This window comes from Chiloscyllium plagiosum, chromosome 2 (genome assembly GCF_004010195.1).
Source record: "Chiloscyllium plagiosum isolate BGI_BamShark_2017 chromosome 2, ASM401019v2, whole genome shotgun sequence".
Taxonomy (NCBI): domain Eukaryota; kingdom Metazoa; phylum Chordata; class Chondrichthyes; order Orectolobiformes; family Hemiscylliidae; genus Chiloscyllium; species Chiloscyllium plagiosum.
The window spans coordinates 54,255,475-54,270,253 of NC_057711.1; the positions used below are offsets into that span (position 1 = coordinate 54,255,475).

Consider the following 14,779-nt stretch of genomic DNA (forward strand, 5'->3'; position numbering starts at 1 on the left):
TCACCTTTACCCCAACCTCCATCCACCTATTGCACTGTCAGCTACCTTCCCCCCCACTCCTCCCCCAGCTCCACGTCCCTCCCAGACCCAAGCCCCTCCCATTTACCTCTTCACTCCCAAAGCTCCCAGCCTCACTCCTGATTAGGGCTTTTGCTCGAAACGTCGATTTTGATGTTCAACGGATGCTGCCTGACCTGCTGTGCTTTTCCAGCACCACTCTAATCTTGACTCTAATCTCCCGCATCTGCAGTTCCCACTTTCGCCTTTGTAAATCAGGTCCCCAGTGGGGGGCTTCAATTGGGAGTCTGATTTAAATTTAACATTTGCCAGCTATTTTTGCATTGGCTGAGGAAAGCTGAAAGGAAATAGAGATTGGAATTACTATCAATAACTTTTTAATCAAAATATTTTTAGGCCAGGAAGAGGAATGCTGCCTGAAATCCTCAAAATAGTTTCCAGCCTTTTCCTAGGAGAAAGTGAGGACTGCAGATGCTGGTGATCAGAGCTGAAAAATGTGTTGCTGGAAAAGTGCAGCAGTTCAGGCAGCATCAAAGGAGGAGAATCGACGTTTCAGGCATAAGACCTTCTTCAGGAATGAAGAAGGTCTTATGCCTGAAACGTCGATTCTCCTCCTTTGATGCTGCCTGACTTGCTGCGCTTGTCCAGCAACACATTTTTCAGCTCCAGCCTTTTCCTTGCCATTTGTGGCCTATCTCTCGCGCGCTGTCTTACTCGCACACTCTGTCTCTCTCTCAATCTCTCACTCTCTCTCGCGCTCACTCTAAGGTTCTGCAGAGGGATTAAACAAATTAAGCGAGTGGACAAAACTTGGCAGATTGGCTTTAATTTGGAAAAATGCAAGGTTGTGCACTTTGGCAGGAAGAATAGAAGAGCTGAGTATTATTTAAACAGGAAAAGATGGAAGAAAACTGAGTACTGAGGGATTTGGCGGTCCTTGTGCATAAATCACAGATTCCTCAGCATTGAAGTTCAGCAAGTAATGGGAAAGACATTGGAATGTTTGCCTTTATTTCAATGGGAATGAAGTATAAAAACAGAGAGGTCTTTTTAAAACAATGAGAAGAGGCCTGGTATAAATATGAGATTGAAGACACTTAACTGTGGGGATTTTGACAGTTTGTTTCCCCCTTGTGGGGAAAGTCCAGTATCAGACCGCACAATCTCAGGTTAAAGGGTTGCCCATTTAAGACCAAGATGAGGAGGAATTGTTTTCTCTGAGGATAGTTTCTGTTGAATTCTTTACTTCAGAGGGTTGTAGTGGCTGAGATAGACAGGAAGGTTTTTAAACTGAATAGTAATCAAGAGCTATGAAGAAAAGGCAAGAAAAGTGGAGTTGAGGATTATTAGATCAGCTGTGATCCTATTTAATGATAGAGTAAGTTTGATGGGCAGAATGGCCTACCTCTACTCCTACATGTTATGGTCTTAGTGTATTAATTATAAAGAGCTTACTATTCTTTCCCTAATCTGACTTTACTCACAACACTTTTACCATTAAAATATTTGCCTTTTCCTGTCACCCAAAAGACAGATTACCCTGTGGGCTTAACTTTTCTCTTTAGATTTATACATTTCCCTTCACCTGACCCCCCCCTGACCACACCACCCCTCCCAAATATGTTTTAGTTTAAAGCTCTATAACTATTTAACTAACCAGTCCACATTCCCCAAGCCAATTTATGTGGATACCCCCTGCCCTACGGGGAACAGTGACCTCTTCCCTCAGAAGTGGTGCCAGTGCACCATAAATCAAAGGCCATGCCTAGAGGATTGCTCTTTCAACCAGGTATTCAACATCAACAATCCTTCTGACATTATGCTAATTTGCACATAGCTTTGAATTTGGAACCAAGTTCTCCAGATTTTCTCAGCAGAACCGTGTTACTTGTTCTGCTATCTGTGTTGAGATTTTAACAGAGGCGTTATGTTAGAGGCAGAGATGGACGACGTTAATGTCAAAAATGGGAAAACGGATGAAAAATTTCTAAACTCTCGAAGAAACAGGAAACGAAAATTGAACAAGATCTGGTTTGGTCTGAGAGTGATGAGGGAGGGGTTGGGAATCCATCAGGTGGGAATGGAAAAAATATTTCAGTCTTTATAATGCTAAGCTGGCGAAAGTGGTGGATTATGCATGAAGGATGAGATTAATAGTCTAATAGTAGAGAGATGGTCACTAAGTTCAGATATGCTGGTGTGATGTCACGAGTATAAATGTGCCTGTCACTGCTGTTAGTTGGTGTGCTATGGAGATAAGGAAAGCAATGACTGAGCATTGCAGAGAAATTGAGGAGAACAGGTAGGAATAATGCACGCCAGTAAAAAGAATGATAATGAAAAGGTGGGAGGGAGAGGGGTTTGCAGGGTTCTATGTTTGACTAGCGTTCTCATAAGTTCTAAACATCCTATTTTTTCCTTCCTCATGTGCTGTCCAAACCTGCAATTGACTGGCAGGACCCTCACTGGGTCCTGCCAGTCTGACCACGGCAATACACCCCAACCATTATATTCCCACTAGAGTCTCCCACTTCTCAGAACAGACTCCTACAATTTATTTGCAGGAAAGAACTATGTACCCTTGGAATATTGTCCCTAACCGCTCCCCAACCCCAAACGGCTTTCAGTGAAGCTGACCTTGCTCAATGGGACAACTCCAATGGGTCTCTGCTAGTACTACTGCTTTCTCTTCGAGGGAAAGAATAAAGTTAAAAATCACACAACTCCAGGTTATAGTCCAACAGGTTTATTTGGAAGCACTAGCTTTTGGAGCACTGCTCCTTCATCAGATAGCCATCCCAGTGAGGACCCAGTGAGTGGGAATCAATTGCAGGTGTGGACAGCACGTGAGGAAGGAAAAAATAGGGTGTCTAGAGCTACCTGATGAAGGAGTAGCGCTCCGAAAGCTAGTGTTTCCAAATAAACCTGTTGGACTATAACCTGTGCGATTTTTAGTTTTGTTCACCCCTGTCCAACACCAGCTCCTCCACATCAGGGAAAGAATAGGCTAACCCACCTATTCCATGTATTAAATACTGTGGATGCTGGAAATCTGAAACGTACACAGAAAATTCTGGGGAAACTTGGCAGTTATAGCAGCATCTGTGGAGAGACAATCGGTGTTAATGTTTGATTGTTCATCAGAACTATGAACATTCAAGTTGGAGTCGGTCAGTGAAGAAGATTATCTAAGCTTACAGCAGGACCTTGATCAGATGGGCCAATGGGCTAAGGAGTGGCAGGTACAGTTTAGATAAAATGGGATGCATTTAAGTAAGGCAAACTAGGGCAAGGCTTATACTCTCAACGGTAGGGTCCTGGGTTGCCGAACAAAGAGACCTACACTTGCAGGTCGATAGTTCCTTGAAAATGGAGTTGCAGGTGGAAAGGGGGGTGAAGAAGGCATTTGGCACGCATGCCCTCATTGGTCATAGCATTGAGTATAGGAGTTGGGATGTCATATTGCAGCTGCACAGGACATTGGTGGGGCCACTTTTAAAATACTATGTACAATTCTGGTCACTATTCTATAAGAAGAATGTTATCAAACCTGAGAGAATGAAGAGAAGATTTACAAGGATGTTACTGGGGTTGGAATGTTTGAGCTATAGGGATAGGCTGAATCGGCTGGAGCTTTTTTCCCAGAACATCAGAGGCTAAGGGGTGACCTTATAGAGGTTTGTAAAATCGTGAGGGACATGGATCGAGTGAATAGCTAAGGTCTTTTTCATAGGATAGGTAAGTCCAAAGCTGAAGGGTATAGGTTTCAGATGTGAGGGAAAAGATTTTTTAAAAGATATATGCAGTAACATTTTCACCCAGACAGTGTTGCATGTATGGAATGAGCGCCAGAGAAATGGTGGAGGCTGGTACAATTACAACATTTAAAAGGCATCTGAATGGGTATATGAATAGGAAGGGTTTAGCGGGACATGGGTCAAGTGCTGGCAAATGGGACAGTGTCAGATTGGGATGTCTAGACTGAAGGGTCTGTTTCCATGTTGTATGCCTCGATGACTCTCTTTACCCCTACCTTGCCACCTATCTAGCAGCTGCTATCTGCAATTATTATGGGCTAGATGCAGTTCCAGCAATGGCCACTGCTCCCAGTAGTGATGCTGGAACCAGAGAGTTGCCAGCCATACAAATAGCTTGTAGCCCTTGGTTGTGAGATTTCATCTCCAGATGGAATAGTAGGAGGGGTCCTAAGAATATCTTTGGTCTGGTGTTGGAAGGTATAATTATCAACTCCTGACTTATGCTGATAAATATGCAACAATTGACATGACTAAATGGGGCATGGTTGCAATTTTCCTCCGGTTAATAATCTGCTGACATTTGTTTTCTCATTTGGAAAAGGTAACAGAAGGTAACTATTGCTGTATAAATGTACCTCAGCAGAAGTTAGTGCCTTTAGAAGGGAAATAAAGGCAAGCCATTTGTTTTATATCTTGTAAAATAAGAAGATCCATGTTGGATAACTGACCTGTTTGCATGTACTCTAGTGTATTGTTTCGAAAATCTGGATGAGAATGTCTTTTTTTATAGTGTGCTCTCTGATCCTATGGTAGTATTACAAATTGCCCATGTTGGCTGGAGCTAAGCCTGTGTGAAGACATCTGATATGCTGCCTTTAACAAGTGAACTGATCATAAGTGTAGGAATACACTGGGAACTGTTTGACGCTAGGCTGAAAGAAGTCTTTGTGTGATTTGTTGAAGCGAACGACACCTAGTAGTCAAGAACAAGCATCCCTAACTTGACTGCAAACTGATAGATTCATGCTCTGTAAGTCACAAAGAATGGAAATGCTGAAAACCTTCGTTTAACAGATTTTAATTTGTTAGCACTGCTAAATAGTGAATCAAATTAGCATTGTAAATTTACTGAGGTCTGCTAAAGAGAAAAATGGACTTTTTGTAGATTAGTAAGGAATTACACTATTGGTTGAAGAGCATCCTTTATTTGGAACCAGTCCCGAAGAAGAAATAGCTAATTTGTATTACAGATGAGCTTCGTTGTGTAGTGATGTGTGAACCATCATTCTGTCAAAGGAAGTGCTTTTTATCTCTGAGTGAAATGAATGTCTCCTGTGTTATGTTTCAGATGATTAAAAGCACTGCGGAGCTGAGAAGCATTTTCTGGTAAGTTTCTTTTTTTCTCCCATTTGCTCTTTGTTCCCTGTGTGGCAATTCATCACTATTTTGTTTTGCTTTGTTTTTGTGTGAAGTATGGAGAGACACTGACATATCTACCTTTGTTAACTTGGGCTATAGCATTTTAACTGTATCTGTTGCTATCCCTACATGTAAATATTATTTTGCCTTTTGTAAAATCAATACATTTGTCTGTCATTGTGTAGATACACTCAGAGCACTGAGTGCAGATTTGTAACTTTGTCAATTGTAACTCATGAAACTTAATTTTGTTGTAGAGATGATCCACATACAAGTTTATGCAAAATTATGTATATGTACAGAAGTTGATATATTAGTCACTTGAAAAAAATTAATTATTTATACGATAATTTATCTCTCATACATGGGTGTTGATTTAGAACAATGCCATTGAGATGAAATGATTCCATCTATTTTGTTGGCATGCCTATAAGAAATTGTGCATTATAGCAACCAGTTTAAAATTAATTATTTAGTTAACTGCCATATCCAGCAAGATATTTTGTCTCATTTTCTCTCCCTTTCAGAAAGGTGGAGAGGTAAAGAAATGTGAGCAGTTCAATCCAGTATCCTCTCCCTCACAACAGCCACTTTTTTTTTTCACCTTTGTAACACCAACTGCCTCCACCTCTGCACTGCAGATCATCTGTTGCTAAAACTCCGAGTGATTCTATTATGAATAGCAGAATCCACTGCTTTCCTGGTCAGTCTCCCATCTTTTATGTTTGTAATTGTCAGTTTACATAAATATCTGCTGCTGTATCTTTTATTGGATCAAGACCTTCACCATAAGACATAGGAGTGGAAGTAAGGCCATTCGGCCCATCGAGTCCACTCCGCCATTCAATCATGGCTGATGGGCATTTCAACTTCATTTACCTGCATTCTCCCCATAGGGATTCTCGATTACAATCCCTATTCTATTGGATCTATAATGCCTCTAATTTAAAATCATTGTGCATGTGTGTAAATTCCTTCATTGACACAGAAGCTTTCAGCTTTCTAGGTCCAGTTCTAAGGATTCACTGCCTAAACACCTCTTCCTATGGCTTGCCATACATTTTTGTGTCTGACTCTCTGAATAGCCTTGCATGATATTTGATGTTAAAGGCACTGTATAATTTCACATTTCGAGGAGAGGGTGAGCAAAAGTGGGAGGCTGGAAAATGCTGAGCCAAAAAATAAAGTGGAAATAGGTGCTCTGTGTTGGAATGGACACAGGATTGAAAACTCTGCTCATGCTCAAAATTATTACATTTAAATAGATTAGTTCACCCTGAGATAGTGACTGAGGAGGTGGTTTGAACTGATAGCAAGATGATGGAGTTTGTGATGAGGAAAACAGATGATGGCTTTGTTTCTTTAAATGTTTAATTAAAGAAAAATGCAATTAATGTAAGACTGGATATCAGATGAACAGAGTTGGTGTAGCAGGAATAACAGTACCACCGTTACTTTTCCCTTGAATTGATATTCTTGTGACTTGTCCTGATAAATGGTAATATAATTGAAAATGTGAGCACTAAATAGCAGACCAATCCAGGTATCATCCCTACTTTTTGATCAGAATGAAGGGATGCCTGTTAAAATAGGGGGAAAGAGAGCCACACCACATTATGCAAACTTTCGCGAAGGCCGAGTTAAAAATAATTTGTTTAGAAATAATTTGTCAAGGAAGTTGTTATCTTGGGCCAGGGGTATTGATGTGCTTTATATTAGTGAGAAATAAATGAACTGAGTGAGAAATAAATGAACTGACTATATTGGATAGAACAATGCAATGGGTAGTGGGGAAATAGCAAGTCCCTTTCAACAAAAAAAACAAGTAAAAACTTTAAGAATAATGAAACTATAGCTTGAGCTATCTTGGCTCTCATGAAGTTGAATAGGACGTATATATCAAGGAGACCTTGAAAATAATATTGCATTGGTGCAATTTTCTGAATACGTACATTTGGAAAATTACATTGAGTCAACCCAGACTAGACTGAATCCAACAAAAATTAGTTCTGGGCTCAGATACACCACCATATAAAAAGATGGATTATATGATATCTTTGAAGAACAAGGTAAGTTGGAAATTAGACCTGTTGACACAAGACCGCGTGTGACCACTATCATCTACAAGGATTATAGGTGCTGGCGGTCTTAAAAAGCATAAAGGTAGATAAATCTCCAGGGCCTGATCAAGTGTGCCCTAAGATATTCTGGGAAGCTAGGAAATAAATTGTGGGCCTCTAACAGATACTTGTATCATCTACAGCCATGGGTAAGATGCCAGAGGACTGGAAGGTGGCAAATGTACTTTTTTTTAAGAAAGGCTGCAAGACAATCCTGGTAACTATAGACCAGTGAGTCTGACATTGGTGGTGGATAGGTTATTGGACAGGATTCTGAGACTGGCATGCATTTGGAGAAGCAAGGACTGATTAGAGATAGTCAGCATGGCTTTGTTCATGAGAAATCACATCTCACAACTTGATTGAGCTTTTTGAGGATGTGACCAAGAAAATAGGTAGGGGCAGAGTAGTAGACATTGTCTACAGGGACTTTAGTAAGGCCTTTGACAAGGTTCCACATGGTAGTCTGGTTACCATAGTTAGATCACGTGGGATTCAGGGAGGGCTGGTCAACTGGATGTAAAATTGGCTGGATGGAAGGACACTCTGTGTTAGTGGAGGGTTGTTTTTCGGACTGGAAGCATGTAACTCGCATTGTTCCACAGGGATTGGTGCTGGGTCCACTGTAGTTTGTCATTTTTGTAAATGAGCACATAGGAAGCTTGGTTAGTAATTTTGTGGAAGACACCAAAATTTAGACAGTGAGGAAAGGTTACAAAGCGATCTTGGGCCAATGAGCTGAGGAGTGGCCAATGGAGTATTAGCTGTACATCTATTTAAAAGGGAGTTGCCAAGTCCATCACACCTAATTTTGGAACTAAACTCTGCACATAGATATGCAAATTAAAAATTTTCATTGCAGTTATGTCTTCATAAAAATAATATGAAATATATAGCATAGACTTTTCTCAAAAATATAATCAGTAGTTTATGTTAAAGAGAAAATAGTGATGTCAGTTCTCTAAATCTATAATTCCCTGGATTACTCAGCTAAGTTTCGAGCTTTGAAGGTCCTCATTGACATTTTTCATATTTCAGTGGGACTGTTGTCTGGATGTCACATTCAACCTCTTTGCAAAATAAAAGCATTTGGTCAGAATGAGCAATTTTAATTAACCTCTTGTCAAACTGCTCAGTATTTTTGTTAATGTTTTTGCAATCCACTTTAGCCTACCTCAGTGCTATACTGTGCTTTCTGTCTGAAAGAGTAGTTAGTAAAGCTGTTTCACATCCTCTCCCATTCATCTTGAAACCGGTTATTATTCCTTTTCTTCCATTACTGCAGTTCCTAACTGTTCCTAGATCTATTGATGTAAAACCATCTGTAATGTACATGATCATGTGGTATCTGGGCAATAGCAATATGTGAAATGTCACTTAATTGATTATTCATACAGTTCTTAATAGGTTAAATGCAGAATAAAATTGTTAGTGGATTGTGTGATAATTTTCAAACGATATCTGCAAAAATACAAAAGACTTTGGAAAGCAGAGTCATAGAGATATGCAGCATGAAAATAGAACCTTTGATCCAACTCCTGCATTCCAACCAGATATCCTAAATAAATCTAGTCCCATTTGGCCCATATCCCTCTCAATTCTCCTCCTTCATATACCCATCCAGATGCTTTGTAAATGTAATTGTACCAGCCTCCACCACATCCTCTGGCAGCTCCTTCTATATATGCACCACTCTCTACATGAAATGTTACCCCTTAGGTCCCTTTTAAATCTTTCCCCCCTCACCCTAAACCTATGCTATCTAGTTTTGGGCTCTTCCCCCCCCCCCCCCCCCCCGCCCCATCCCGGGGAAAAGATCTTGTCAATTTATCCTATCCATGCCCCTCATGATTTTATAAGCCACTAAAAGGTCACCCCTCAGCCTCTGACACTCAAGGGAAAATAGCCCCAGTCTATTCAACTGGTCTCTATAGCTCAAACCCTCCAACCCTGGCAACATCCTTGTAAATCTTTTCTGAACTCTTTCAAGTTTTACAACATCCTTCCTATAGCAGGTAGATCAGAATTGCATGCAGTATTCCAACAGCAGCCTAGCCAATAACCTGTACAGATTCAACATGAACTCCCAACTCCTATAATCAGTGTACTATAGATTATAGGCATGCCTACCATACACCACCTTCACTATCCGAACTATCTACTCTAAATGGGTTAGTTCTTAAAAATTGCTGATGTGCATTTCCACTGATACAATGCATGCTAAAAGTTCACAGAGAAAAGTCAGAAGTGTGACATGCATCAACTTTAAAAGAACCAGTGCATATGCCCTTTATTTAATCTGATCTGAACCCAAATCTTACATTACCCAACCATCAAATCAGCTTGGATTTTACTTGCTGATAGAAGACTACGGTCTAATTCATTTCTCACAGTGTGGATTTTGTTTCCTTTGTGGATTTTGTTTTGCAGTGATGGGTGCTGTTTCCTCTGAAATGAAAAGCTGTATATGCAAAATGCGGAGTAGCACAAACTGCATGTTTCAGCATGCAAGTTCTTGCAGAAAGGGTACTCTAATGTATTCAGTACTTTGACACAGAAAATAGAAATATTCACTATAGAATGAAATTTTCCCATTTGCCAACAGCTGTGAAGATTTTGTCAGTGTTTAAAAAGAATAGAATCCAGAAACCAAGACCACTATTCAAACTCCAGCTTCAAACCAGTATCAGAATTTAAAATCATTGTTGAAACTCCAGTTTCTATGAGTGAAGGTGCTTAGCTCAGCTGCCTGGATGGCTGGTGTGCAAGCAAAGTGATGGCTTCGATTCACACACCAGCTGCAGTTACCGTGAAGATTGTCCTTCTCAACTTGTACTGAGGTCTGGTGAACCTCAGGGCAAAAGACCATCTCTCTGTACTGAGGGAGCAGTTACGTTTTATCTAATATCAGAGTCTCAGACCACTGTACAAACTTCAGCTCCTACACAAAATCAATGTCTAAGACTACTGCTTAAGCCCCAGCTTCTACCCAATAACAGAGTCTAAGATCATTGCTTAAACCCCTGTTTTCAATCAATATAAAACTGCAAGGTCACCGATGAAGTGAGCATTATTTTTGGTTTTTACAAATCTTTATAATTTTAAATTGATGCTTTAGAAAGCATCTTATGGGCAGAGTTTTCTAAACTGTAGCATTATTAGAGTGATAAATAGAGAATGCATAAATGAATGAATAAATAGAGAATCTCTTTCCGTGGCTCTTTTAACTTTCGGGTTCTCCAGCAAATTAGAGGAGACAAATCTGTTGAAGGAAGACATTTTTATTCAAATAGCGGAACTGGACATGGAATTTTGAAGCTGTAAAAACCATTAGAATGGAATAGACCTGGGAAGATTTCTCCCTGGTTGCGGGTTCTGTAGGACTGTTATGATTTTCCCAATGATGGAAGGAAGAGGACACCATGACCAGTCAAGCACAGTGGATGGAAGCCGATGTGTGACCCTTCAGCCTGGAGACTGTGCATCAAGAGGGCCCAGGGCCTCGGAAAGGTGGAAAATGTGAATGGCATGGGAATTTCCCAATGCTGAGACCACACTGAATTCCTCAGGGTTCTCCTGCAAGCACTCCTTAACTCAGTGCACCTTGCAACCCCACCCATTCATCTCTCTTCAGGTAGCTATCCAAACCTTAAACTCATCTCAACATTAAACAGTCTCTCACCCTAATATTCTGGTATCCATGCCTCCTAGTCCCAAACCCTTCAAAAACTGTGTTCTTCCCTCCTATCTACATAAGCCAATGCTTCCATTATAACTCTTGAGTTTCTCCCAATGGAGGAATAAAGCACACAAGCTTGGAAAGAGATTCTTTTGTATATAACAGTAGTTTTAAGGAAGGTTATTTTATCAAACAGAATTTAGTGTGTTCTGAAGTGGGAAGGAAGTGGCTAGACTATTTTCCTCTGTTTTTTCAATACATCATCCTCTACCCATTTGAACTGTTTTACATTTAAATCTTTATCCATCTTAAGTTGGAAGGGAGAAAGTACACACCAATTTTCTAACAAATCTCTTATTGCAACTCCTTAGCCCCAGCAGAAAACATAGTTTTGCTTTTCTGATACCTTTAGTTTTTCCTTTCATTGGAACTACTTCGTTTTCTCACCTAATAAACTGGCCAAATTCAGATTCTTCACACAGGTGATGTATATTGCTATATCAGCACAGTTGAAACATGTTCAGATAATAATGCACAATTGCCTTAAATATGGCAATATCATTTTTTATTTAAAACAAAGAAAACCCCTAGGACTTTTAGTTTCCACTCATACCAAGATTTTGTTAGGAAGTTACAAAGATCATGAAGTCCCACACTCTTTTCCCCCATTTCCCCCTTCCTCAGCCATTGTTCTCAGAGCTCTATTTCTAACCTGCTTTCATCTGAAATCTTGGTCATTGAGACAGTTTCAAAGTGCATTTAATTTTGGAAGGGAGAGGTTGTCGAATTTTAATGGAAAAAAAACACATTTCAATGTTTGAGTGCTTCAAATGTTCCAGTCCTTTAATGGTTCCAAGAATTTCCACAGGAATGCCCAATAGCACATATCTCTTTCATATTACACTGCTGACAGCTGATATTTCACTCATGGTATTAGAATATTCTGGATAATATAATATCTAACAGATTTTTAATTTTCATTAAAGAACAAAATACTGAATTATTAAATCTGTTCAATTATTTTTATATGGTTGCTTCACCCAAGAGGTGATTTGGGGAATTAAGTTGGTTGTAATAACCTCAAGCAATACAAATTTTTAAATTTCTGTCTAGTTAAACACATAGTGTGAGCCAAAAGTCGAGTAGGTATGATTCACAAAGAAAGATTCCTACAATAACCCCGCTGTAATTGACTGCTTAAGTGTCATTGATTCTTTCCAGATACAACACTATAATAATTGATATATGCATAAGGATTGAATTCTAGTGCTCTCATGACTCTGAGACTTGCTTGGAAATGTGATTTTCAACAAAACTCAAGTTTATTGAAGTCAAATGAAAACTGTTTCATTGGAGGAGGCTCCTACTTCTATCTTGTGTGTATGTAATTTTCAGTGGGCCATGAGGGATGACAGAAGAATGGGATATTTTCATTGTTTGTGATTACAGCAGGTTTAACTTCCTGCTGTCAATTGGGGAAGTGGAATCCGAACAAAAGGGGGCATTTTAAAAAAGAAAACATAGGCCATAATTAGTATTGATCACCTTTCTGATTCAGTAACTTGCTTTTATATTCAGGTAGGGCCAATGGAATGAAAGCTTTCACTCAAAGATGTAACAAATCTATCAAATTAGAGTGGACAATTCCAATGTGGTTGTGAGAGCAATTCAGTCACCAGAATTAAAATTGATAAAATTGTCAAGGAAAATTAACAATCATGCCCAGTCATTTAGATATACAATTCTAATGACATATTATTGAAAAGATGTTGTCTCTATCCAGCCTATGCTAAATATAACCTAAAAGTGAGCTGAATATACTTTGAATCACTGATATCCCTTTTGGAAATTATAAAATTTACACCCATGTATTAAGAAAACCAAACGAACCATGGATGCTGTAAATCGGAAACGAAAATAAAAGTTGCTGGAAAAGCTCATCAGGTCTGGCAGCATTGTGAAGAGAAATCAGAGTTAACATTTTGGGTTGGGTGACTCTTCCTTAGTTCTAAGTTATCTCTCTCTCTCTGTCTCTCTAAGGCCCTGTGTATTAACATACAAATTTCTGTGTACGCAAGGGCATCACACTTCAAACCAGATTGAAACAAAAAAAACAGAATTGCTGGAGAAATTCAGTTCGGGCAACATCTGTCAAGAATGCAGAGCTATCACTTTTTCAGGTTCAATAACCTATCTTCAGAACTGATGGTGGCTAGGTAAAGGTGGTATGCCATGCGATAGGTAGAGATGGAGTTCACACGCGCACAGAGAGAGAGAGTCATAGAGATGTACAGCACGGAAACAGACCCAGTGGTCCAACCTGTACATGCCGACCAGATATCCCAACCCAATCTTAGTCCCACCTACCAGCACCTGGCCCGTATCCGTCCAAACCCTTCCTAATGTTGTAATTGTACCAGCCTCCACCACTTCCTCTGGCCACTCATTCCATACACGTACTACCCCCTGTGTGAAAAAGTTGCCCATTAGGTCTCTTTTATATCTTTCCCCTCTCACCCTAAACCTGTCTTCTAGTTCTGGACCTAGCAGTACTAATGTATGCTACCTTGGAAAATAAATGAGGCTTCCAGTTGACTCTCATCATGCAGTGATTGTAAAAAGTCAATCTGCCAGCTTATAGTTCCTCACCTTAACTGGAAGCACTGTGATAAGGTATTAGCGATCAATGACGATGTTTGTTTTAAAAAGCAACATTTCTGTTATTGAAATCGTGCATTCGTTGCACAAATGAATTACGTTGTGAAATTCTGGATGCAAATTGAATGCTTTGCAATTTAAAAAAAAAACCTGTAGCTGTCTAGCTGATGATGAAGACGTTGCTAGAGGTCAGATATTCATCTGTCGAAGAGATCTGCGGAGAGTTTGACCCAAGGGTGTATCCCAGCTATGAGTTTAGGAATGGTATTGATCGAGGTTTGGGATGAATACGTTCCCTTCACCACAACTTGACGGATTTCATAAAGCAAGAAATTGATTATTTCAAGAAGTTACGATGAAAATAAACATACTGTAATTTGTTTTTGAGATGACTCATACGTGCCACTGTCGACATTTCCCAGTTCCCTGTTAATTACATATCATTATGCACCAGTTGGTCACATAGCAATGTAATAATCCACGTGTATTTTAGAAAATAAAGACTATTTAAGAAATGTCACATTTCTATTAAATGAACGATTTTAAGGGACCAGGGTAACTTTTTCACCGAACCGTGGCTTTAATTATTGAAGAGAATTGATGTTCGTGAACGCGCTCCATGACAGTCTCCCTGCGCCCTCTATAGCTGATACAGACTGACTGCTCCTCACGTCTGGGTTCCTCATTCAACACGCCTGAAGTACTTTGCAACCAAATTAACGTCCATATAATAGCAATGCAAGTTTAACTAACTTACAACCGTATAGCGAAGACCGAGAAACAACTCGGAGTAGGAGGATCTGCCAAGACCTCTGTTCATTCGGTAGTGGGATGGGGCTTTATTCAGTGCGCCTGACCGCACAGTAAGCATTGTTGACCCTGAGCCCACTGATGGTTCAACACTACTGTTGACAGCGTTCTATAAATTTAATGAATATTTAGAAAGTAAGACAACCCTATAGCTGAAAACAAATCCCCCGTCCAGATTTTACTCCAAGGCATTTATTCAGCCGATCTTTGATTTTATTTGACACGTTGAATTGTGACAACGCAGCCCCGATACCTGTTGTGTTGTAGTGGAGTCTGAACAACCTCCCTCACTCATCCCCCATTCTCCCTCCCTCTTT

At 39.8% G+C, this 14,779-nt stretch overlaps 1 protein-coding gene and 1 long non-coding RNA gene across 3 annotated transcripts in view; both read left to right on the forward strand.

Annotated features, from left to right (window-relative positions):
- LOC122559821 overlaps nucleotides 1-13,325 on the forward strand; it is a 166,312-nt gene extending 152,987 nt beyond the window's left edge. The window contains exons 4-5 of one of the 2 annotated variants that reach the window (XR_006314560.1): nucleotides 5,125-5,162; nucleotides 9,921-13,325. This is a non-coding gene — a long non-coding RNA (uncharacterized LOC122559821). Of the gene's footprint in view, nucleotides 1-5,124; nucleotides 5,163-5,722; nucleotides 6,080-9,920 lie in introns of those variants that run through there. The other variant, XR_006314561.1, reaches the window with a different exon arrangement.
- A 497-nt stretch (nucleotides 13,326-13,822) lies between these two features.
- The window catches only part of LOC122556242 (repulsive guidance molecule B-like), a 6,508-nt gene continuing 5,551 nt past the window's right edge, over nucleotides 13,823-14,779 (forward strand). The window contains exon 1 of the mRNA XM_043702863.1: nucleotides 13,823-13,928. Within this exon, the coding sequence (XP_043558798.1) occupies nucleotides 13,823-13,928 (106 nt within the window). The remainder of the gene's footprint in view (nucleotides 13,929-14,779) is intronic.